The sequence below is a fragment of the Megascapheus bottae genome, chromosome 1 (genome assembly GCF_031878675.1).
Source record: "Megascapheus bottae isolate mThoBot1 chromosome 1, mThoBot2.hap1, whole genome shotgun sequence".
Taxonomy (NCBI): domain Eukaryota; kingdom Metazoa; phylum Chordata; class Mammalia; order Rodentia; family Geomyidae; genus Megascapheus; species Megascapheus bottae.
Genome location: NC_143509.1, coordinates 35,045,024 through 35,072,881, shown reverse-complemented (window position 1 = coordinate 35,072,881; position 27,858 = coordinate 35,045,024). Strand labels below are relative to the sequence as shown.

General features: G+C 34.4%; 1 protein-coding gene across 1 annotated transcript in view; it reads right to left on the bottom strand.

Annotated features, from left to right (window-relative positions):
* Naaladl2 (N-acetylated alpha-linked acidic dipeptidase like 2) overlaps positions 1–27,858 on the bottom strand; it is an 855,862-nt gene that overhangs the window by 145,875 nt on the left and 682,129 nt on the right. Inside the window, exon 11 of the mRNA XM_090342362.1 lies at positions 7,143–7,238. Within this exon, the coding sequence (XP_090198488.1) occupies positions 7,143–7,238 (96 nt within the window). The remainder of the gene's footprint in view (positions 1–7,142; positions 7,239–27,858) is intronic.

Here is a 27,858-nt window from a genome sequence, read left to right as displayed (position 1 = left end):
GTCTTTGAAGGAATTAGTTTGGCTTCCAAGATAATTTAAAAAACCAAATGCTATTTTAAGGCAATTACACAGGATAACAAAAATAACTCCATATCCATTCAGCACGTGTCGCCTTTAGCAACCTTATACAGCACCACCTGGCTGTCATGGAAACCATGATGGATTACACCTTTTGATATCAATATTGAGCCTCATTCATTATTTCTTGAGGTTCCAGGTTTTATATCAAAAAGACAAATGTCAAGAAAAATTCAAACTTCTCAAACAAACAACAATAAAATCTACAGGACAACTTGGATGACCTATTTTCAAGGACTCACAACTCACATAATATAAATGAGTGTGGGTTATTTAAAAATATTGTTGAAATTCAACCAAACACTCTATCTTTATAATATGTACACATTAAAACATAATTAGATACAAAATTACACTTGTGATTTAGAAAAAAGGTCAAGATTGCAAATACACACTTGGAAAGAAAAGTAAATTGTTGGTTTACTAAATATCAATTTTTCTTTCTTTTTTTTTTTTTGCCAGTCCTGGGCTTGAGCTCAGGGCCTGAGCACTGTCCTTGGACTTTCTCAAGGCTAGAGCTCTACCACTTGAGCCTCAGCACCACTTCCAGCTTTTTTCTATGTATGTGGTACCGAGGAATCGAACCCGGGTCTTCATGCATGCTAGGCAAGCACTTTAACCACTAGGCAAAACTCCCGGCCCTAAATATCAATTTTTCATACCAGTACTTTTCATGCTTTATAACTCTATAAAAAAAGTAAATCTTACATATTATTTCATCATAATCAGTAGGTAAGAAGTAATACCTAAATGAAGTTTTGTTCAGGGTCTGTGTGTGTGTGTGTGTGTGTGTGTGTGTGTGTGTGTGCGTGCGAGAGAGAGAGAGAGAGAGAGAGAGAGAGAGAGAGAGAGATAATAGTCTGAATCCATGTCCTTATTCTTATACCTGCTAGGCAAGCATTCCACAAAATAAGTCACATTTCTAGCCCGTGTTTCCATGTTATTTTCACAGTATAGTTTCTCTTAATACCTTTACTAGCCTAGGATATGAATTCTCCATATGACTTAGGATCACAAGGATATGCTATCATGCTCATTAGTTGAGACTGAGTCTTATGAACATTTTTTCCAAGCTTATAGGGAACCCTAATTCTTTCATTTATTTTGCCCATCAGGTAGCTAGAACAAAGCCTTGAGACACTGTTTGCAATGCTAGGTGAATTTTTAATTTCAAAGTCAAATTTTATTTTCAAAATAATTTCACTGCTAAGTAAAATAGGAGTGTAATAATACTGAATATGTGGTTGAAACATTGCTATTATTTTTAGTGGAACAAAATATTCCGACAACTTCTAAAGTTTATAATTAATTTGTATACATATGGTGTATTTTCATAATTTATTAATTTTGTTTGCAAGCAATTTTGCATACATATATAAATACATGTTTTACATTAAATAAAATAAAATGTAAAAGTTCACATTAAAAATGTATTTAGAATATCTGAGTTCTATAAAGTAGTTCAAATATTATTTCTAACAATATATAATTGCATAATTATTGGATTTATAGAGAAAGTGTACTAATAATTTTATTTGAAATGATAGATTGATTGCCTGCCAGTGGGGACACATATTATGCAATAATTTACTTTGGCATAAAAATAAAAAGTATCTAATAAAAAATTATGACAATTTGGCTAACAAGCCAGTATCTAAATCCACTCACTCTACTTCATAACTCATAATACATACTCATCTACAATACTCTAAGTATTTGCTTTTATTTATTTATTTTTTAATTATCATTTTGTAGTATTTTATTGTTGAGGGTAACATATAGAGTGGTTACAGTTGTATTCATTAGGCAGTGGGTACATTACTTCTTGAATATTGATACACCTTCTCATGTTTTTCTCCCATTTATCTCCCCCCACCACTCCCAGTATCTTGTCTTTCTTCTTCTCTTTCCTATTTCAAATAAACAAATGAATGTTGAACAATATACAAGGTACCAGAGTCAGATAGACTAGCAACATGAGATTAACCAGAAGGGGGGGGAAAGAGAAAAGAAATCACATAGTACATTAAGAAAAGCAATCACAAAGATAAACCTTTTATTTCCACATCCTAGAGTTCATTTCACTTAGTCTCATCCTACATGCACATAGCTTTTGAGCTATTGTGATCCTCTGCTTGGGGAATCCTAGATGAGTACTAATTATTACAAATGAGGGAAACCATGGAGACTATGTTCCATTGGGGCCGCTTACTCTATTAATATGATTTTTCCATGCTTGGTACTGCCACAAGAACAGGCCTGAGGACCAGTGGAATAGCACTGAAGACCTAGAAATTAACCCACAGATAAGGGAGCCAACAAATAGGAAGGAAGAAAAACAGCCTCTTCAACAAATGATGCTGGCAGAATTAGTAAGTACATTTAAAAAACTAAAGTTGTATCTTTGTATGTCAACCTGCACTAGAATTAATTCCAAATGGATCAAAGACCTTGAGTAAAAGCAGACACTATGAAAACTTTACAGGAAGATATACATTAGGGCTCCTTGGCACAAGTTGAAACTTTCTTACTAAAGAACCAGAAACACAACGAATTAAAGAAAGTTTGGACAAATAGGACTGCATTAAATTGCAGAGCTTCTATATGGCAAAGGACATAGCTAGCAAGTAAAATAGAAAGCCTACAGATCTTCACTAGCCATACAAAGACAAAGGCCTCATATCTAAAATATGCCTACAGCTAAAAAATTGAATCATTCCAAAACAAATCTTCAAAGAAACAACCATTCCATTAAAAGGTGGACTAAAGACTTAAAGAGAGACTTCTCCGAAGAGGAAATAAGAATGGCCTACAGACACAAGAAGAAATGCTCGACATATCTGGCCATAAAAGAAATGCAAATCAAAACAACTTTGAGATTCCACCTCCTCTCAGTTAGAATGGCCATGATCAAGAAATCTAATAACAATAGATGCTAGTGGGGATGTGGCCAGAGGAAATGTTACTACACTGTTGTTGAGCGGGCGAACTTGTTCAGCCATTCTGGAAAACAGTATGGCAATTCCTCAAAAGACTAAACATAGTGGGGGGGGGGGGAGGGAAATGGGTACCAAGACATGTGAAAGGGTATCAATGTATGTGAATTAATGCACCTTCTATCTGGCAAATATCATGTAACCCTTTTATTAAGTACAATAAAAAAATGCAAAAAAAAAGACTAAACATAGAGATCCCCTATATCCCAGCAACCCTACTCCTGGTTATTTACCTAAATGCCCAGAAACAAGGGCATACTAAAGCTACTAGCACAGCGATGCTCATCGTAGCATTATTTACAAAAGGTAAGAACCTACCCAGATGCTCCCCAGTAGATGAAAGGAACAACAAGATGAGGTATTTAGACACAATGGCATTCTATGCTGTCATCAGAAAGAATGCCATCGCCTCATTCATAAGGAAATAGAAAGACTTGGAAAAAATCATATTATTTATTTATTTATGCAGTTGTTAGAGGTTGAACCAGGCCTTGTGTTCCCGTTGTCTTTCCTTTTATGGTTTATGCTTTAGCACTTGAGCTACATTTTCCTTTCTCAACTCACCTATATTTGCAGGATTCTTTTGTTTGGTTGGTGATAAAAATAATATTAAAATCAAGTCAAAACAATTGTTTTTTAATTCTGCTCTTATGCATACAACTAAACTGTGAAGCAGAATTTCTAACCCTCGTCCATTTCTCCAACATAAGTTCAAGGAGAATTGATGAGTTAATATTGTTAAGTGCAAATTTCTCACAGAATTCTTTTTCTTTTTTTATTGTGGGTCCTGGGTTTGTACCCTGACCTCTTCAACTCAAGGCTATCACCCTATCCTTGAGCCAAGCCCTACTTCCTGTTTTCTAGAGGTTAATTGGAGATAAGAGTTTCAGGTATTATTGTGCCTGGGCTGGCTTTGAACATTGATCCTCAGATCTCAGCCTCTTGAACAGTCTCATAAAATTATATTTGCATTTAAGGCTTCAACTTCTCACACACAAAATATTCCTCAACATCTGCTTAATGAATTAATATAATACCTGTTAACATATCAAATTTGAAACATAGGTGCAGCAGATGTTAATAGTTTTGTGTCTTCTTTTGATAATTGCATGTATTGTGTCTGTTTACCACTAAGCACTGGCCTGTGGTATGAGTCAAGGCTACTTTCTGTGCTCCCTGACTATTTCTGGCTTCGTAGCAGGCTCTCAGGAAATCATTTCCCACATGTAGTCAAAAACATGGGTACTGAGAATCAATGTGGGTTTATGTCTCTACAATAAAGTTTTCTTATTTAGAGATTTCATATTCTACACATTATAATGTCATCACATATCTAATGGCAACATGACTTTAAAACTGTCTTCCCTAAAAAATCCTTGATTTTTTTCATGAAAGAAAAACAGGACAAAAATGAAGAAGATATTACAATGCTATTACTATAGAATTCTCTAAACTCTGATAATAATAGAATGATATATAGAAGCTGGGCACCAGCAACTCCCATGAGGCTGGGATCTGAGAATCATGGTTTGAAGCCAGCTGAGGCAAGAAAGTTCATGAAATTTTCATCTTAAATACCTTCCAAAATAGCTGGAAGTGAAGATGTAGCTCAGTTTTGTTTTGTTTTGTTTTTTGGGTCATAGGGCTTGAACGCCTGGGTGCTGTCCCTGAGCTCTTCAGCTCTAGGCTACCACCTTACCCTTGAGCCAAGCCCCACTTCCCATTTCCTAGAGGTTAATTGGAGATAAGAGTCTCATTTGTTTGTGCCCAGGCTGGCTTTTAACTTTGATCCTCATATCTCAGCCTCCTGAGTAGCTAGGATTACAGTCATGAGCTACCACATGCAGCTGTAGCTCAGTGTTATGTATCCATAATACTGACTGAATCTACATAGGTTCAGATATATATGCATTCATCTACGTATGTAATATCATATATATTTATATATTTACACATTTCATATACATTCATGCATTTTCTTAGATATATATTTTAAAGTATATATAATGTATAGGCATTAGAAATACAGATAGTATGCTAAATACTAAGGAAATATTTAGAGTCCACTTCTATCTTAGTCGGTGTAAGTATTAATGAACAAAGAACAGGTATACTGAAATCTAAATCAATGGTTTAGGATATACTGTAAAGTAAAAGGAATAATACATATAATTCTAATTCAAATTATTGTAAGATTACAGTAAGTATAAATTCACAAAGCTCTTAAATGTTAGAGATGTATAAAGTTTCTGAAACATGTATCATGAACTCTGTTAATTTCTCAATGAACTTGACTCTTTGCTTGTATATTAAAGGATAAAGAAAGTTTTTAAAATGTTACTGAAGTGTGAGGACAATTAAACCTTTCAAATATTCATACGTAAATGTAGATTATCTTTTTTTTTTTTTTTTTTTTGCCAGTCCTGGGCTTGAGCTCAGGGCCTGAGCACTGTCCTTGGACTTTCTCAAGGCCAGAGCTCTACCACTTGAGCCTCAGCACCACTTCCGGCTTTTTTCTATGTATGTGGTACCGAGGAATCGAACCCGGGTCTTCATGCATGCTAGGCAAGCACTTTAACCACTAGCCCAAACTCTCGGCCCCCTAGATTATCTTTTTTTTGCCAGTTCTGTAGATTATCTTAAAGAAACTGAAATGCTGATACTCTATAAATTCTACTCCCAAAAGACAAGTTTGACAATTGCAACAATAACTGGTATATGTAAAAATTCACATGTGTCATATGTCAGAAAAGTTAAATTTATTTACTTCACAGTTTAAAACATAATTTTGTTTACATTATAAGTTTATGACAAAGGAAATACTGTAAAAACATATGTGTGGCACCACAGAATAAAAATATCATATCATAGGTTCAACTTTGTTCTTTACTACAAAAGAGCTTATGTATTTATTTATTTTATTTTATTTTATTTTGCTGGTCCTGGGGCTATGTGCTTATTTTTTCTCAAGGTGACACTTTACCACTTGAGCCACGGCACCACTTCCAGATTTTTCGATCAGTTTATTGGAGATAAGAATCTCATGGAGTTTCCTGGGTAGGCTAGCTTTGAACCACTGTCAGCCTCCTGAGTAGCTAGGATTACAGGAATGAACCACCAGAGCCTACCAGGAGTTCTTTTATTGCAACTAAAAAATATTATAAATAAATAAATATCTTATTTGGAGAGAGCAATGCAAAGATCCATTTAGCATGATAATACAAATATAACACAAATTTACTTTCAGGCTAAAAGGAAATATTTATTGTTCACTGTGGATAAATGTGAGTGTGTGTGTGTGTGTGTGTGTGTGTGTGTGTGTGTGTGTGTTTTGCCAGTCTTGGGCCTTGAACTGAGAACTGTCCTTGGGCTGTCCTTAAGGCTAGAACTCTACCACTTCAGCCACACAGCACCAGTTTCAGCTTTTTCTATGTATGTGGTACCAAGGAGTCAAACCTGGGTCTTCGTGCATGCTATAGGCAAGCACTCTACCACTAGGCCAAACTCCAGACCCAGATAAATGTGTAATATAATATATCAGAATATTTCCATGAGCTTGAATATTGTTAATTTGTGTGTGTGGGGTGTGTGTGTGTGTGTGTGTGTGTGTGTGTGTGTGTGTGTGTGTCTTTTGGTTGTGGGACTTGAACTCTGGGCCCTGGGTATTGTCCCTGAGCTCCTCAGCTCAAGGCTACTGTCCTACCCCTTGAGTCACAGGGCCACTTCCAGTTTTCTGATGATTAATTGGAGATAAGAGTCTCATGGTCTTTTTAGTGCCTGGGCTGGCTTTGAACCACAATCCTCAGATCTCAGCATCCTGAATAACTAGTATTACAGGCGTGAGCCACAGCGCCTGGCTATTGTTACTTTTTTTTCTGAAAAATTATATATCATTTTTATTCCTTAGGAAAATAATATGTTACAGTAAAATGTAGTATATTTCAAATTTCAAACTATGTAGATTCTTCTTGAGTCGTTATTTTACATTCTCCATATACAAAATCCAAACAAAGTAAAACTAAACCATAACTTTTCTGATACTAATCAAAATCACATCCTTCCACTTACCTTGGCAATTGTTGCATGCAAGTTGAAAAAAGGATCTGTATCTTCAATTTTTGTTGCATGTTTATGAAAAATGGCCTCAGAGAGAAAACTTGGACCCTGTGGCAAACCAAAAAAGAAACAGTTAAACTCCTTATCGATTTTATTCTTCAAGTGCTTATTGGATTTCCTTTAAAGATTCAAAAGGACTCTAAATTGCTTTAAGGTCTTTGTTGATTGTTGAACTTCATTCTCCTGATCTAATTATCTATCATAGAATATTTGTAAATTAATATGGGGAATTCTATAGCTTTTGACATTATACATATCTACAAAGTTATGTTTTCTTAATAGACATGATTTTCCATTTCTCCTGTTCTTCCCCTTAAATACAGACTTGTATGCGAATATCTTGACTACAAAGTCCTGCTTGCAATCCCCTTTTCATTTATATATTATATATCTTAAATCTGGTGGACTATGTTTTTTGAGGATAAATATGATTTTCTAGAAAAACTTCAGTAAAGTGTGCCTGACATTTTCAATATCATCACACTAACTTCAAAACTATATATTTGGAGTAGAAATCCCACATGTTCTCATAGGCTGCCAATTGAGACATTAATTTATAGTATCAGAACTTCCGTGTTAAGATATTTCAAATTAATCAGGGATAATTGAATCAATTTTTGGTAGATATAGTCAAAAATATATGAATATTAACAAGATTACAGCCCAAAGCAATAACTTTGGAGTTATCAACATTATTAGCATCCTATAAAAGGATATTCTTTATAGTATAAGTATAACATTTGCTTGAAAAACTCTAGATTGTTTGCATAGAAAATAACTGTCCAGGGACAGGACACATATTGGTAAATAGATGATAGATTTATAAATGGATGGGTAGACAATAATTCTGATAACTATTGTGAGAAAGGAGGAGCTGAAGTATTCTAAACCAATAACGACTTTAAAAGTATAATTGAGGCTGTATTTTATTGGACTGTTTGTGAGAGACACTCAGTAGCAGAACAGATAACTGTGGAATATAACAGTCAATGGTGATGAGGAAGATTCAGTAACTACATATTTGGGAGTAGTATTGATGAGGACTAAAACCAACATAATTTTATTACAATATCTTAAACAAGTCAGTGACAATTTATACCCCCTACTCTCTACTAATACTGAGATAACTCCAAAGTAGCTTATGGGATAACTGCAGTATATTCCAAGTTTTAGATAACAGGACCATTCATCAGCAAATGGCAGTAGTACCTCCTAATAGTCATTTTTTTAATCAAAATGCAGTTCTTGTTCCTGTCCCAATTTCTCCCCCAAATCAATAACAAACTTGTGAGGAATTCTGCCCCATTTTTCAGACTTACTGTGAAATATATGTGATTCAGACTACCATCTTAATGCATGCCAAATTAATTAGCTGAACGTGTTCATTTCAGAAAACAGAACATTTTGAAGGCATTGTGAACTAGGAAAATCCACTCTGAGTCTGACAATTCCATAGATGGCCCTCAGTTTACTATCCTAATTCTCTGTTTTCAGCCTCCTGAGTAGCTAGAATTAGGCTAGAATGGATAAATTTTAAGTACTGTCTCAAGATCATACCATAAATGAGTGCGGAAGCCAGTTATCTACCTCCATAGCTCACAATTTTTTTTTATATTCCATGCTAGCTACACGTGGCTGAAGTTTCTTGAGCCTCAGCAAGAACCAGCATGTTTAAATTAGCAAGAATGACTTGTTTAGCTTTTGTTCCAATTTCCTCCAAGCATTAGTCTGCTTTCGTTAGCAGTACAACACTAAGAACAGTTTAAAGGATAAAATGAAAGGCCCCCTGCTTAGACTAAATAAAACGGAATCTAAAAATTCTCCTGTGGATTTCAATCTTTGCAAAATTCTCCTATCTGCAATCAGAATGCACACATCAGTAATTAAACTTAATCTATGAAATTCAAACACTTGCAACCCTTGAATGACACTGACATTCATAATTTGCTGTACTCGGGGAAAAACTAATTATGGCTATGATCTTTGGAACATAACATTCACATCACAGTTTGGTGGGCAAAAGGCCCGAGATGAGGTGGGCTTTAAAGAAAGTAGAATTATTCAAGAGCCCAAAGGAGAACATGACTAGAACACTATTTTCTGGATACACTCCTTTTATATCTCAATTACATTTTTTCAGATCCTATGAAATTCCCTAGCATTAGCTTTATTGAAAATATTCAAAATACCTTTATTGTTTCTCTCACATTTGTTTTGTTGCCAGATATTAGTCATGGGAAATGCATTTACATGTTTAATTGAACTCAAATACACAATTAAAGCACAGGCTATTTCAGTTACTAAATCCTTTATAAAAAGTCAGCGATGCAGCAAGGTCCAAGTGGCTTACATCTGTGACTCTAGCTACTCAGAAAGATGGGACGTGAGAAACAAGGATCCAAGGCAGATCTGGCAGAAAAAGCTGAGATTGATATCCATAAGTAACTTACAAAATGTTGGATGTGGAGCTGTGGCTCAAATGGCAGAGTGCTAGTGTTGAGTGGAAAAAAGCTAAGGGGCAGCTTTCAGGTTCTGTGTTCAAGCCCCAGTACTGGCACAAAGAGAAAGAAATCAGCTTGGGTACATATGCATACATTTTCAGGTTCCTTTATTGTGGACAGTGAAACCCTGTCTACCTGGCTCCAATTTTCTTGCTTGAGAATGAGAATGGCATAATATTTCAGCATGATTCCAACATTATCCTCGATCCATCTACTTCATGCCTATGTTCACAATCATATAACCTTTGAAAGACTATGTCAGTATTTTCTTTTTATGCTAGTTTACTTTTTTGTGCCAGTCCTAAGGTTTGAACTTAGGGCTTGGATATTGTCCCTGAACATTTTGTGTCTAAAGCTTGCACTCTAAAACATGAGTCCCACCTCTACTTCCTCCTTATTTTGTTTTCGGGGGGGATGGGGAAGTATTTAACTGGAGCTAAATCTCATGGATTTTCTTTCCCCAGCTAACTTAAAACCATACTCCTCATATCTTCTGCTCCTGAGTAGCTAGGATGACAGGGTGAGTCACCAGCAGATCAGGAGCCAACAACAGCAATTGTGCAGGCGAGCACGGGACTACACTTGTTAGGGATAATATCTACAATCTAATAAGGAAGCAGATGAAGTTATGGAGACTCTGCTTCCAAAACAGGCCCAGGATAGTGATGAAAACCTCTGTGTACCCAGATTCTCAGGAGGTGAGGTAGAAGGATTTGGTCAGAGGCCAGACTAGGCCAAAGAAGTAGACTTTTCCTGAAAAACAAACTAAAAGCAAAATGTCTGACTTTGTGCCTCAAGTGGCAGCATGAATAACATTCCTAGCATAAAAAAGAAACAATAATAGTATGATTACTAATGAGCATGAATAGATACAAGTAATCATTGAATAAACACAATTTTGAATGCAAATATTTATAAATTGATTTGTGTATGTTATATATTTATTTTGTTATCTCTATTAAAATATTCCATTTGGAACTTATGAAGTGCAATATATACTACTCTGATATTATAAATGCTTGTAGATAATTGATAAAGAATTCTAATAATTAATGTATTTAGTATTTATAGAATATGTGGTATATACCAAGTTAAATTATCGGTGCCTAAATTTTCTCACTCATTTGTAGAGTGAGCATAGTTTTCCGTCCATAAAGTCATCACAAGACTTATTAGTTAATGCGTATACCATTCTTTTCAAATTAGCTTTAAGTAATTGTATAAATGGGTTTAGATTTCAACATGTCAGTGGATAAGGACTATTCATCTTGACCAATGTCATCCATTTCCTCACTCTCTTTCTTACTCTCTTTCATCACACTGGTCCCCTATTCTGTCTTAACCCAATCCAGTCCCTTCAAAAATTTTTGTTGTTGTTGATCATGGGGCTTGAACTTTGGGCTTGGGCACTGTCCCTGAGCTCTAGGGTAGGCTACTGCCCTACCCCTTGAGCCACCGCACCACTTCCGGTTTTCTAGAGATTAATTGGAGATAAGAGTCTCATAGTCTTTAGGACTTAGGCTGGCTTTGAATCAGTCCTCAGATCTCAGCCTCGTGAATAGCTAGGATTACAGGTGTGAGCCAACGCACATGGCATCCCTTCAAATTTTTAATTTAATATTATAAATTCCAATCTGTACAACTCTATCAAAGAGTTATTATTTTTCTAAGTTCATAAATGAAAGAAACAAGTTGGTGAGGGAGAAGAAATTTGCCTGAAGAAACAAATCTACTCGTTGGTGGGGTTTAATCTGAGATCATTAATTATTCTTTAGCTTACTGGTTATCAAATGCCAGTTGATGAAGTGGTACCATTCTCTGGCCCCTAACAGCATAAAAATAAAAGACCAATGTAGAAATGCAAGTATTCTTATATAAAACTAAATATATCCCAATTAAAGGGTTCTCCTGTACCCTGACATTGTGCTCCCATGGAATTTTGATTTTAGTGTATTTTTTTACCTCTTACAAAATGTGTTGAGACTGAATGGTGTGTTTGGTTTCTTTTTTTTATTCTCCTTGTCCTTAATGGCCTTATATTTAAGATTAAATGCTGATTCTTCTGGTTTGTCTTTGCATTTTATTTTATAATTAATTCCAATTGTTGTAGGGATTAAAATCTGCTTTTCATTATTCAAGTTTCAGTGATAAAAATTGATTTTTAGTGAATTCATTAAAAATTTCCCCATCTGAATATAGTGTGTCAGAAGTGAACTGTTTCAAGCACTCAAACTCACAATCCAGGATCCAACTCCACAATTCTACTGCTTCAGAAATACAGTTTTATAAGTTTCATGACTTCAAAACAATAAAAATAAACAGAACACTTACCAAACATTTTACTAGAGCAGTAATAGCTACATAGCCAAATGTCAAGATAATACAGACTTTCTGATTGGTAGGTGGATTAACAGAGTTTTCAATATATATGCTAAATACCACTTAACAGAAGGTCACACCTCTCCCAGCACTTAAGCATAATCTGGTTGTGAAAGAGGACTTGTAATTTAAGGCAAATTTCCTAAAGCTCTTAAACAAAGTACCATTTAAAAATAAAAATTAAATATTTTGATTTTTTTCAAAGATTCTGGAATGTCTGCTTTGTGTGAGAAGATGACTGGGAGAATATATGGAGGTATCAGAAAATCCTAAAGAACCATTGATGTAAAAAATACATACATCTTAATAGATATTCCACATAGTAGACAGAATATTCATGCATAGACAGACCCTAATTACAGAATATGATACAAACCTCACTTTGTGAAACAGATGGTAAATCATATTTTTTATTACAAATGATGGCTAATAATAGCACTAAACTAGCTTGATTAATTTTTGTTAAATCACTGCAAAATTAATATTATCCCATTATATAGATAAATAAACGGAACCAAAATTAGTTTGAATCTCTTGCTTATGCAGCAAAAGAGGTGAAGTTGTATAGTAACAGGCAATACCTTTCTTTTTTAAAACAAATTAAAATACATCCTTTGGAACATATAGCATGTAAATTATCATACAGTATTGGATTTACTTATCCATCATGTGTGTGTGTGTGTGTGCCCATGCTTGCATTTTTGCTCAAAGTTAGCAATCTTCGATTTGAGTCTCACCTCCACTACCAGTACTTTGCTGGGTAGGTAACTCCAGGAATTAATTTCATGTACTTTTCTGCCTGGTTTAGTTTTGGACCATGATACTCAGATCTCAGACTACTAAGTAGCTAGGATTACAGATATGAGAAACCAGAACTTAATACTTATGGATGTTTGAAAATCCTTTCAGGAAAACAAAACTTGTAATCTATGTTTGTGTCATATAAATTTCATACGTGACTATAATGCATTACTTTGGGTAATAGAATTTAAATTCTTTTCTTGACTGGTTCTTATAACTTTATTAATAACTTTGTACTAAGCAATAAACACTATGCCATAATTCAGTTTTTGAACCTGAAATGAAGAATGTTCAACTCTCCCAAATGTGGTGGATTTTGTGCACAATTATACCCTATTGTCTAGGAAACAAAATGGGTAGGCCTGTAACCTCCAGTGAACGAGAGATTAGTTGAGTGTCATTTTCTCTTCCAGTTTCCTCCTTTCATTGGTGACATAAAGTGGACATTCGAAAATTAGTTATCTGCTAGATTATGGATTCAAAAGAGCTAATATGGACAGAGGAAAGACAAGGCAGAGCTCAGAGCTACAGTTGTTTTTCATAGGGTGTTCAACTCTATGAATGTGCCATGGCTATTCATGGTTACGGTGCCACACCCAATATTTTTGGTGTCACTGAAAAAGCAGAGTGATATTTCACAAAGACATTGAAAGGTAGGAAAAGAACCACTCATGTTCTCAGATCTTGTCATGAAGAAGTTTGCAGGGCAAAGAGGACTTCATGTTTCAATGTGGTATTTGGCACACTGTGGTTTCTGCTAAAGTCTCAAGTCAATTTAATAGCTTTTTTCTGAGGCCAGAGTCTGTTCACCTACTGAAAACATCCTGTAGAACAGTCAGTGTTTTTCTCAGGGCTGTATTTAATCAACTATGAACAACATTGAGGATTTGAAGGTCTTAAAATTAAGGTCAAAAGAATCTAAACATTGTATTAAGAAGAAACAAATTCATTATTCAAATCCTGGAAGATATATTTATCACTTCAAAATCCTTTCTTTAGAAATAGGAGGATATTAAATTTATAGAATTGACCTCCTATTCCAAATCTGGCTGAACCATCCAGGGAAATTAAACCTGAAACAGTAGTCAATTTTGAAATTTTACCATTTGTTACATTATTCATACGATTATCTTAAACTTTTTTAATCCAATACTAAGTCCAAAGTAGATATTAACTGTGGAGAAATCAGAAAGTTATCATTGTAGAAATGACTAGTTATTCAAAACCTTAACCTTTCAGCCTTTTCTTTGTCCTCATTTAACCATATCTGAATGACTTCACATTAATATCCTAAGATATTCCTGGGATAATTATGTGTTTCTGCTTATTGGACTAAATGAAAAATCTTTATTTCCCTGTGTAACCTGGGGATTATAGATAAATTAAAATTTAAAGAAAAAGAAAGAATCCAGCAATATCTTTAATTCGGGACAATGTTTTCCTTCAGCTAAATGCATTTGTTAATCACTCCTTTCATTTATTCATTTGGAAATCAATAAGAACAGCAAATTCATTCTGCAATTCAGTAAAACAAAATCCTATTTAATTGGATAAATAGATATTTTATAAAAAAAGCTACCAATTCATTCCCATTATGGAAAAAGTATACTGGATGCATTTGTCCCTGAAGAGTCTATTTAGCTCCACGTCAAAGAATGACTCAACCTCTCACCACAGGGCATTAAATATAAAAAAGAAAATCTGCTTTGAGATGATTTGTGCTGTGGGTCAGTATTGGAGCTTAAACTCAGAGCCTGGATGCTGTCACTTAGCATTTTTTTTTTTTTTTTTGCTAAAGGCTGGTGTTCTACCATTTCAGCCATGGCTCTACTTTTGGCTTTCTGGTGGTCCACTGAAGAGAAGAGTCTGATGAATTATCTTGCCTGTGCTGCCTTCAAATCATGATCCTCAGATTTCAACCTCTTGAGTAACTAGGATTAAAGCATGAGCCACCAGCATCCAGCAATTTTTACATGGTTTGTGATGGTGTATTTCCTTAATTTGCACTTGAAAATGACTTATTCTGATCTTTACCACAATCTACATTTAATGACTACAGAATTTAAAAGATGTTGATTTTCTACTTTTCAAGAAACAAGTCACTTCTGATTAAACATTGAATGAACATTAAATGTACAGACTTAAAAAAATTGTCAAAATTTAGCTGGGTCCGGCTGCTCACGCCTATAATCCTAGCTACTCAGGAGGCAGAGATCTGAGGACCAAGGTTCAAAGCCAGCCTAGGCACCAAAGGACCTGAGACTCTTATCTCCAATTAACCTCTAGAAAATGGGAAGTGGAGCTTGGCTCAATGGTAGGACAGTAGGTAGCTTTGAGCTGAAGAGTTCAGGGACAGTGCCCAGGCTCAGTTCATGCCTCATGCCCCACCAAAAAAAATAATAATTACCAAAATTTGTTTTCTATTCTGACCAAATTTACTGCTATCTTTGGGTCTCTCGCTGTAATAAACTGAATTATCAATCAATCAATCAATCGATCAATCAAAGAGATATTTCAATTTTTTTTAAAACAAGCTCTTTAGGGCCAGTAGTTCAGCATAGTGGTAGAGTCCTTGCCTAGTATGCATAAAGACCTGGGTTTGATTCCTCGGTACCATATATTTAGAAAGGCCAGAAGTGGTGCTGTGGCTCAAGTGGTAGAGAGCTAGCCTTGAGAAAGATCAAGGGCAGTGCTCAGGCCCTGAGTTCAAGACCTAGGACTGGCAAAAAAAATTTTTTTTTAAATGTATCACTTCCAGGTCTAGGGTCATAAGCCTGGAATCCTTACTGCTTAAGAGGCTGAGATTAGAGGATCACAGCTAAAAACCAACCCAGGCAAGAAAGTCCACAAGTCTAATAAAAAATACCAAAAAAAAAAGCTCACAGTGGATGCTTTATAAAATGGTGGAGGTATAACCCTCAGCAAAAATAAAGTCAGGGATTATACCTAAGTCCTGAGTTCAAACCCCAAATCCAGCACACACACACACACACACACAGTACTATCAACATTTTACAAATGACTTATTATTCTTCAGATCATATGTTGATAATTTTACAAATTTCACATTTATAGGGTAACTTTAGAATAATTGTGAATGCAAATGTAATGTCATCTTCAAGTTCTACATTGCACTATGTAAGCACTAAGTTATCCACTCTAGCTCTGAAAGAATAAAAAAGCCTACAGAGATCATTCTTGCCAATCTCTTGGTATAGGTTGAACAGTAACTTTGGGTCTCGGTATGAATATGGCTCCATTGTTCCCATTGTGACAGACAAGGAGGCTTAGTTTTCTGGCACTCAGTTTTCATGTTGCAAACTTGAGCAGGACTTCAAAGTATTATTGTGTAATATTTAATCATTTATACATTAATGGGATATTCTCTTATATTTCTAGTATTCTCAGTGTTTCCAATAGTAAAATATATTATTTAATGAGAATACAATAAGCAAAGACTTGGAGGATAGATGCAATATAGTAAGTATTGAAAAATATTTATGCTTATTATATTAATACAGTGCTCATAATTGCAACCTTGATATGTAAATTTTTATTTGCTTAGAGTGTCTTTGATATTTTTATCATGTCAAAAAGACACCACAGTAGCAATAAAGATTTCTTTGTATTGCGCAAAAATTCCTAAGATATCTTGGAGGGTTTTACAGTGTTGTTTGAGGACTGAAAATTCAAAATAGTAAATAATATTTCTTCATCAAACTAATATATAGGAAGGCAAGAGCTTTACATCTGATTGACTGAAGTCTCATAGCCATCTATGAGGTGTTGAAAAATGTCTTAGTTATACTCATCTTTTCTCCTCAATCTGTCACAGTTCAAAAAGGTTTATTTAATATACGTGAGGATTTATACTTATTCAAAGAAAAATACAACCCAATGATTAAGCAAGTAAGGCAGAAAAATAAGAGACAATATTATAAATAGAAAAGAGTTTCATAGATTTGTGTGAGAGAACAAGTACAGTTTAGTGAATCACGTGTGTGTGTATGTATGGGTGTATGTGTGTGTGTGTGTGTATTTATATGCTTATAGAGAAACAACAGTTTTATTACTAGTAGCAAAATGAGTCATTGCTTTAATACTAAAAACATGCATTATATATTTAAGTGGATGCTGTTTCTCCAGGTAGCAAGAGAGGAACCTGACTTCACAAGAAATGATTGATAAAAATAAAACACAAGGGTGCTAACCCTGAAAGACAGATTGCAGGAGCTGAGAAGTGGGCTCTTGAGAGAAGTACTTTCTGAGATTAATCTTGAAAACTAAGGTATAGTGAGAAGAGTACATATCTCAAGCAAAAGGAAAAGCAAGAGCAAGAGCAGACAGATTTATCAACGTCTGGCTCTGAAGATGGACACTGAGTTGTATGCTAGTTGATTAAAGGTTTTACTTGTGGTGTGTCATGTACATGAAGTTATAGTAGATCAATGGGGTTCTCTAAGCAAAGGAAAAGTATTTAGATCTTTAAAATTAATCAACAAATTATCATTAAGACTTTAAACAGAATGAGCAAATTTGATTAACTATTTTAATAAAGTCTTAGTTCTAAAATACATTTTAGAAACTATATACAATTATCATAGTTCACTTGAAAAATTATTTGTCAGGGGGTGCCAGAAAGGTAAGTGGGAGAAAAACATGGGAGGGGGTAGTGATGTTGAACAAAAAATGTACTCACTACCTAACATATATAACTGTAATAACTTTGTAATTTTTGTTAAAAAACAAAAATTATTTGCCAAACTTGTTGAAGTAATAGTCAAATTATGGAATATTTCTAGGTTTCCTGCAATAAATGGGTGAATAAAATATTGTATATTTAAACAATGAAATACTATTCACTCATAAAGAATGATAATATTACTTAGAGAAATGGACAAAGGTAGAAATCAACACTTTAATACAACAAGCCAGATTCATGTAAATATCCCATTCTCTCATATACAAAATATAGACTTCTAAACAAGCAAACAAACAAAAGACATGGTCATATAGAGCTGACTATTTTCTTCCAGATGGGGAGGATGAAGGGAATGAAGACAGGAAGGGGGTAAATATGATTGACAGACATTGTTTCCATGTATGAAAATCTCATAATGAAGCCCCACTGTTTACTAAAATAAAAATTCAATATATGTACTCTAAATAATAACAGAAACATAGCCACATATATTCATCAATTTTATAAATTAGGTCTATACCACTGTTTGATATCTTAAAAACAGTATTATTTTTGTAATTTTTGGAGCACATGCTAGAGAAGATACTTGCTAAGCTGTAAATGATTTAAAAATTGTTAAATTTTCAGTACAGCTTAATGACACAAACTATTTCCAACAGAATATGAGGGTAAAGGCTACTACAACCAAAACTCACTACATACATTTTTTACAAGACAATATTCTTTTCTTATGTTAGCCAAATGCAGTAACAAACTTTGCTTATGCCATTGTATCCAGCGATATCCAAAACATGTAAATCCAGTTGAGCAAATGATAAGTTAGGTCCTTATTCACATAATTATCCCTCTTGTCTAATAATAGGCTACCAGCCTGTGTATTGTTCACAAAAAATTTCTCACTTCATAATTTCCTATGATTGTTACTAATATAAGATCTCCTTTGGTGTTTGCTTATTTTTAAATCAAGTTAGATAATGTACAAATTCTTAATATAGTAAAATTATACTGTAAAATCTAAAAAAAAATAAACTTAAGTATCACTATAAGTAACAAAGAATGAATAGGTCTATTTATATATTATATAAATAGGTATATGATGATGATGATGATGATTACTGAATTCAGAGCCTTTCAGTGGCTCAGCTTTTTTGACTGGTGCTCTACCACTTCAGGCATTACTTCATGCCTCCAGCTAGGCCTATTGCTTATTATTTTGAAAATGGATTCTCAGGGCCTTTTTCTTTTGCCCAATTTGGTTTTGAAATGAGATTCTTGTGATCTTAGTCTCCTAACCTGCTGGATGATGAGCAGTGACATGAGCCACTAACATTTAGCAAGAAAAATCATTTTTCTACTCTATATCTCAGATTGGAAGTTAATGTTTCAGGGCTGAAAAAAAGAACAATTAAGAATTAAGGCCAGGCCGGGAGTGGTGGCTCATGCCTGTAATCCTAGCTACTCAGGAGTCTGAGATCTGAGGATGGCGGTTCAAAGCTGGCCCCGACACTAAGACCAAGAGACTCCTATCTCCAATTAACAACTAGAAAAGAGGAACTGAGGTTGTGGCTCAGTGGGTAGGGCAGTAGTCTTGAGCTGAAAATCTCAGGGAAAGCACCCAGGCCCAGTTCAAGCCCCATCACACACACACACACACACACACACACACACACACACACACACACACACAAGTGAATTTTTTGTACAGCTCAGGAAACTTGCCTGGGGGAAACTGCTACAAATTTACCCACTATTGAGAACCTGCTTGTGTGGCAGTTAAAGAGAAACTTTGAAACTTTTACTAAGAGAACAGCATTTATTTATTTATTTGTTTGTTTATTTATTTATTTATTTATTTATTTTTGCCAGTCCCGGGCCTTGAGCTCAGTGTCCGAGTACTGTCCTTGGGCTTTCTCAAAGCTGGAACTCTACCACTTGAGCCACAGCATCACTTCTGGCTTTTTTCTATGTATGTGGTACTGAGGAATCGAACCTAGGTCTTTGTGCATGCTAGGCAAGAGAACAGCAATTATTCTCAGCAACATATTGCCATTTCATGTTTCTTACAGTATCTCCAAAATATCCATCAGAACATCCTTTATCTGCATGCTAATAGTTCCTGCTTGTAGTAGTAGTTATTCAATAAGCTGGGATGTGAGTCAGGGCTTAAAGTCAACCCAGGCAAAAAGCCCATACAAATCAGCAAAATGCTAGAAGTTAGTGCTGTGCTTTAATTGAAAGACTACCCAACTTGATATAAAAAAAGCCAAGAGCATAGAAGATACAAGAAAAAGGACCACAGTTTGAGACCAGCCAAAGATTCATCAAGATTCGATTGCAGCAGGCAGAACTGGTCATTCTCAGACTTGTCATCCCTGATATTATAAAAATGAAGTGGTTGAGTGCTAGCCTTGACCAAAAGAAGCTCTGAGACAAAGCCCAGGCCTACAGTTCAAGCCCCAGCCAGGACTGGCACAAAAAGAAACTAAAAAAAATTAAAAGTAAAAATAAAAAATGAATTATAAATAGAGGATCACCATTTGGACCAGCATGGAGAAAAACTGAGACCATATCTAAAAAATAGCTAGGGCAAAAAGAAAGGAGGAAGAGAGCTGTGATGGTAGGACATCTGCCAAGCCATCTCTAAGCCCTTGCCTGGTATATTTTAATAAGACAAAAAAGACTGCATATAATAGAAAGATGAACTCTGGTGATACATTTATTATAACAATGGTCCCCAAATAGAAAAGCTTATATTTTTCACAAGAACAGCATAGGTTGTATGCAAAGGAAAAAAAATTAGAAAGAGGTATTTGTTACAATACAGCACATATCTCTAATAAATTAATGTCCACATGTATACAGAATAAATTATATATATTAGCTTGGAAATTATTTCATATCCTTTTATTGGACTCCTTCTAATAAATATCATCAAAAATTCTAATTGTTTTACACATTTTCTTGCTTCTGTTGATTCCCAAGGCTTTCAGGAAACTTTTGTTTGTTTTTGTTCTGGCCTGCTCAGTTGTGACATTGAGACTAAAGTCAGGTTTCGGTAGCAAGTGGGGACTAGAAGGCCTGCCACTGTAAACATGACTTCTCTGGGCATACTCTCTCTTTCTAGCTAGCCATCTTGTCATTATCTATGCTATTCTGAAGAGAAACTGAATCTGTCAAGGAAAAATGATGAACTATCAACACTATTAGAACAAGGTGAGTGGGCCTCGGAGATAGAATGATATCCATTATGGTTGTAGCAGGGTAATGTGTCCTTCATAAGCATTTAGTTTGTGAATAGTGTAGAAGTAATCAAAGACTATAATACTAACAAAATCTAAATACAAAATACAAGCAAAATGGCAGCCACTGCTGTTTTCATGAAGAAGTCACTCTCGAAGTGATTTGTACTTTGAATAGTAAAGACATGCAGAAAAATTGTGATAGAAAAAAGAAATCATAATTATAATTTGCTCAACTCTGACTTATTCTGAACTCTTCAGTATTGTTAGTTAAACTTACATTTGTTTCTCTAATTCTACAGCCCTGCCCAACTGCCACACAAAATGTTGAAAAGATCATCTCATTTTGCATTCAAGGTACATGCCAGAGTCTGAGGAAGCATGAAGGAGAAAGAAACCCTGGGAGAGAAGATAAAAAGAAACACAGAATAAAAATACTTCTTCACTCTTCCCCGCAGGCTCTGTCTCTTTTTTGAATGGATTTACCTTCCAATAAATAACATGTATAGACGGCGTAAGACTCTTTTTGCAGATAAACTGGCTGGCTATAAATTACATCCTCTGGAAATTTTCAAACATTCAGAATATAGAGACTTGGGAAAATTAGGTCTGGTGTATCTTGTTAAACAGTTTGAAAGGAGAAAATATTTTAACAAAAAGTGTGTTTGTTTGTCTGTAGTGCATGATATAAAGTAAGTGAATGTATCGTTCATAAAATGAAAAATGAACAGGCGGGGTCACATGGCCAGGCAGAAAAACAGAACTAAAACAAATTTTAGGCCAGAAGTTTGGCCTAGTGGTAGAGTGCATGCCTAGCATGTACGAAGACCGAGGATCGAGTCCTTGGTACCACCTACACAGAAAAAAAAAAAAAAGATTTTAATTCAGACATTGCCACTGATGTGGTGGCTTGAGCAAAGTTGCTGAAATATTGCACCCACTTGAGTCACAGTGTATTCACCTTGAATTTTTCACATTTTAGATTTGACATGTGTTTTGTATAACTTTTCCCCTTGTCATTGGCCTTTCTGACTCTACCTACAAGTTTCTTAGTTCTAGCTATACAATGAAATCCCCTGGAAAGCTATAAAATTTGCATTATAAAATTCGAATCATAAGATTGAAATGATAAGGTTAACTTCAAAGTCCTTATCATTAGAAGGTAAATTCTTCCCTCTTTTGAACTAGGATTTTTCCCTCTTTTGAGCTAGGATTCAAAAGAAAGCATTACTGAGAACTTATCATGTACACTAGGTCATAATCTGAAGTATATGATAGCTGTTATTTGATTTTATAATGTATAAATAATGATTTTTGTCAGTCTTGTGATGCTTTCTTATTATTGGAAATAAATATATGAAAAGAACAGTTACATAACATGTTGACACCTTTAGAACACTTTCTTTCCCAATTGAATATATTTCCTTTGCCAGCAAAATGCAGACTGTTTCTATTTTTAATGTGTATGTAAACCTGTCAGAGATGGCACAAATGTCATGAAAATGTTTGTAATCCTAAAAGTGTGATTTTACATAATCAGTGGAAGAATTATTATAATAGAGTATAGAAAATAAGCAGGATTATAAATGTATCTTGCGTGATTGTTGTTCTTAATGTACTATGCTATTTTTCTTCTCTTTTTTTGCCCTTTAGTTTATTAGATATTGTTACAGTATCTGATTTTGTTACCTGGGATATTGTATAAGTACTTATTTGTTTATCTGAAATAGGAAAGGGAAGGGGGGAAACAAGATGATTGGGAAAGGGTGGGAGGAGAGAAATGGAAACAAAAACATGAGAAGGGATATCAGTGTGTGAGAAGCAATGCACCTACTACCTGGCAAATGTAACTGTACCCCTCTATACATTACCCTGACAATAAAAAAATAAATGTATACTACATCCATCTAAGATAATAGAAAGAACAAAAACATATGAAGAAAAACATTGAGACATAATGAAATATATTAGGGAATACAGAACTATAAATTGTTTTATCTTCTTCATTTCTATTGTCTCATTTCTCTTCTACCAATGATATTTGTGTTGGATCTTTACAAGTGAAAACATTGTGAATTGAAAAAAATCATAATCTAGGTTTACTAGAACTATCTTCTGAAAAACATTGAACTCAAAACCAGAATTTTTGTTATGTTTAATAAATAAAGCAAAACTTCACAATAAGCTTGTTCCCTATGTATAATTTTTCACATATATATTCAATAGATGAGCTGCAATTTAATAACTTTTGTGCTTAACTTTCTCATTATTTGTTGTGGGAATAAGTTTCAAAACATAAAACCATCATAAACAACTCACATTCTTGTCCAATTTTATGTTAGGAATTTTCTCTGACCTAGTAAAATCACTCACACAGGCAAAGGGGAGGATGAAATTTAAACTTTACTGCTTCCTACTTGCTTATAGAGAAAGCAAGAGGTGACCTAAAATTGCTTTGCTTTTCTCTGACACTTTACTTAGAGACCCAAGAGAAAACACATTGACTTTTCCCTACCCTATTCTGCTTGTCCTATGTGAGGGCTAAGTGTGATAAGGATTAAGAAGAGATTCTGCAAAAGTGATTCACAAACCTCAGTGAAGGGGCAGGCCTGCTTTGTCAGGAAATCATCTACCACCAGGAGGATTTTTAGCAAGTACCCAGCAGCATCTGGCAGTATCTGTAGATTGGTGACAACCAGGTGATTTCATATATGTGTGTGTGTGTGTGTGTGTGTGTGTGTGTGTGTGTGTGTGTGTGTGTGTGTATCATGAAATAAAGCATTTTTGTGCTTTATTGGGGGCTTGAATTTAGGGCTTGGGAACATTCCCATATATATTTTTTCTCAAAAATAATTATTTACCACTTGAGTTATAATCTTACTCCAGATTTTTTCTTGTAGTCAGAGCTTTCTTGTAGTTAGAGCTTTCTCGCCCATTTTGGCTTTGAACTTGATAATCTGGATCAAATGTTTTTCTCACCATTATGGCACTTCATATATTCTGAGGAAGCAAAAGGGAAGGAAAAACTTAAAGAACAATGAATGTTTGGCAGCTTCAAAAGAGTGTGGAACCATTTCTTAAATTGCCAGTGAATCACTTGATATTTAAATAAAAACTTAATGCCACAGATATTGGTTCAAAGCAAGAACTAGAGAAGTTTGGAGCAATCTGATTGGTAGGCAGAACCACCAAGAGAAATTTTAATATTTGGAGGACAGAAATGTTAGTGTCCCTTTTCTGCTGGGTCTGTGTAAGGTTAGCAGAGCTGGAAAATGCCTCCTTTCCTAAGATGTGAAAATTTTTGCTGCTAATGATGTCAGAAAAGAACTGGAAGAGAAAAGAAAAAAAGAATGAAAACATCTTATATTAGGAATAAATTGTTTTCAGTAGGCAGTGATAGCTCAACTCTGTAATCCTAGCCAGTACATATTTGTTGCAGCATTATTTACGTTAGCTAAGATCTGGAATCAATATCAGGTGCCTCTTAGTAGATGAATGGATCAAGAAAATGTGGCACCTATACGCAAGGGAATTCTATGCTTCCATCAGAAAGAATGACATCACATACATAAAAGAATAGAAAGACTTGGACAAAAATCATATTAAGTAAAATAAACCAAACCCAAAGAAACACAGAGTCCATTGTTTCTCTCATTTCTATATAATTAATATATATCTAGGGTAGTCCTAGCACTGATGACCATATGAGATGATGCTAATTGAAGTGAGAAGGTTTTGTTATTGTTTTTTAAATGTACTGTGTGACATTCTTTTCTTTTTTTCCCCCTCCTTTGGTTTATCCCCTGTTGTCACCATTTTTTATTCTGGTACCCTGTTTCTTGTATATAAGTTTACTTGATTTGGGGAAGGGAATCAGAATAATAAAATGGTGAGAATGAAGGGTGATCCAATGAAACAGCAATTCTCACAAGATACTATGTTGGAGTTTTACAATTTGGGGGGAGGGGGATTAAGGGAAGGGAACATGAAAGAAAAAGAGGTATGGGATAATACTGTTCGACAAGAAATGTACTTATATAACTGTAACCCCTCTGTACATCACCTTCACAATAACATGAAAAATTTTTTTAATGATAGCTAGTCATGCTGAGTGCCAATGACTCATACCTATCATCCCAGCTACTGAGGATGCTGAGCTCAGAGGATGTGGTTCAAAGGCACCTTAAGTAGAAAATTATAAGACACACTTATCTTCAAATAAGGCACAAAGAACTGGAAGTATAGTTGTGATTCAGGGGGTACAAAACAAGCCTTGAGTGTAAAAAAGTTAAGTGAGAGTGTAAGGCCCTGTATTCAAGCCCTTATATCAGCACACACACATACACACATACACACACAGTGGCTATGCAACTCATGGTAACCAACACTAGTGGTATATTTCCATAATTGCTGTCCTATATTTACTTTTATTCTTTCCTGCATGGACTATTGCAGTTGTCCTATTAATGAGTCTTGATAATATTTATCTGTATTATAACTTAAAATTAAATTACCTTTTGTAATATACAGACCTGACAAGGAAATTTGTATGACTAAATATGTGCATTTTTACTTCATTTTATACATATAGAATTCATTCCTCAAGAAATTTATAGATAGTGCATCACCAGAGAATATATAAACTTATTCTGATCATAAGGAAAAATTAAGCTCAAAATGAATATTATTTTTATCAAGTAGTGGAGTGAAAGTAAGATTGAACTTAATTTTAAAATTTTAGTGTGCTATGTAGTTATGTTTATATCTCCAAGACCATGTCCATAACCTTGGGTACCCAAATATTGAGTCCTTGCTCTTGTACCATTTGGATCTAATATCCACATAGATGGGCTATATATTATATAGACATAATGCTTTAGTACATAGATTAATATTACATACAAACCCTCAGCTTAATTTTAATTATGTTCTAAAATCTATGTGTATATAGAGGTTCTTTTCTTGAATACTTGCTTGTTAAACATGACATTTTAAATATGGTGTAAAAATCAATGCTAATAAAATCTTTTTAAAAAAAACTTTAGAGGGCTGAAGTCAAAGAAAAAAATCATGATATCATACAACTTTACACTCAGTAGGAAGAAATCTAACAAATACACAAACAGAAAATAACAAATGTTGGCAAGGAGGTGGAGAACTTAGCAGATGTATGTAACTGTGATGAGAACATAAAATTGGAATAGGTGGTTTCTTAAACTGTACAAACAACAGAATTCTCACAGGATGCAGCAATTCCATCAGAGCACACATTCCTAAGTACTGAAAGTAAGGATGTGAACAGAAACTTGCATATCTGCACTCCCTACAATGTGATTCCCACAACTGAAAAATAGTACACCTACATGCTTCTCCACATAAAAAAATAAGCAAAAGGTGGAATGTTGTAATTAGAGATTCCCTCCTTGAACAATTGTTTGTTAAACTTGTCATTTAAAATATGATGTAAACATAAGCCATAAAATTAATTATTGTTGTTCTTAAGGTACTATGTTATCTCTCATCATTTCTACTGTCCCTTGGTTATCTCATATTGTTACACTATCTCACTTTGTTACCTGATATATCGGATATATTTTTATTTGGTTATCTGAAATTGGATAGGGAACGGGGGAAAACAAGATAAGGGGTGGGGGAGGGGGTAGGGAAATGGGGACCATGACATGTGAAAGGGTATCAATGTGTGGGAATTAAGGCACCATTTATCTGGCAAATATCATGTAACCCTTCTATTAATTACAATAAAAATATATTAAAAAAAGGTGGAATGTACTTGCAGTGAAACATAGAAAGAAAAATTCCATGAATACTACTGCACAGATGAACCTTTTTAAATACAAATAATGATAAATCTAATCAATACTGTGAAATTCTAAGGAACACAGTCATTTTCCTAAATCAAAAGTTCAGTATCTGTCATTACTTGTAGTAAATATATGTACAATAGATTTATTCTAGTCATAGAGATTTACTGAAATAATAATTTATGGATGAGAATAGAAAACTGTACAATCAATTCTCTGGTTTTGGACTTGGTGGATGAAGTTTTTGCAAGGTGTAGAATTTATATGTTAAAGAATAAAGCCCAGTGTTTATAGTGTGTGTGTGGGATGCATAGCCACTTTATCAACTGACCTCAATTATACCTGGGACAATAAATATATCTGTGGATGAAGATATGATTATCTCACCATATCCCATCTATTAAGAGCATTATAAAAGTGAAAAAAGAACCAAGCCTGGAATGACACTCTTTATGTCAGTTCAAGGCTGCAGGCTCATAACTTGTTCTAAGTCACCAGATATGTGTGACTTAGATATGTGTTTCTGATACACACATTTTATTTATTTTATTAAAATAAAACAGAATTTACTTTTTCATTTTAAGTTCATAGCTAAAAGTAGTAAAAGATACTTTATGGGGTAAGAAAACCCTGGATAAATACATTTATGTTGCTAGCCATATAAAAATGTCATATAAATAAGTATTTTGTATGTATAGATAAGTTCTTCATATTTAATAAGATGCTATTAAATATTTCACTTTCTATTAAATGCTATTAAATATGAATAGCTTGCAAAGCCTTGTAATAGTATTGGAAGTGTTTTAAAGTAAATTTCATGTGCTTAAAACATTTTGTAATTGATGAGAGGTATTTTTAAGGTGTGAAATTAAAAGGTTGTCCTTCATTTAGCCTTATGCCTATATTTGTCTTTCCTGAGAGAAATTTTTAAAAAGAACTCTTTGTTCAACACAGATATTTTTCTGTAACATAATTACAAGTGCAGATGGAAGCTTAAATTAGGCAATGGTTGACAGGAGGAAAGACATTTGCTTTAAAGTTGTTGGGAGTGATTTCAAGTTCAAATCTTTGAAATGTAATAAGGTCCATTTGCCACAGAATATAATTCAATGGTGCACAATCTGTGAGTTGGCTTCTGTTTCTCTAGATGGTTAAGACTAAAATGCAACTGTGGGACAAAAGGCAAAGAGCATACAGTGTAAAGGAAGCTCAGAATAGAGGGAT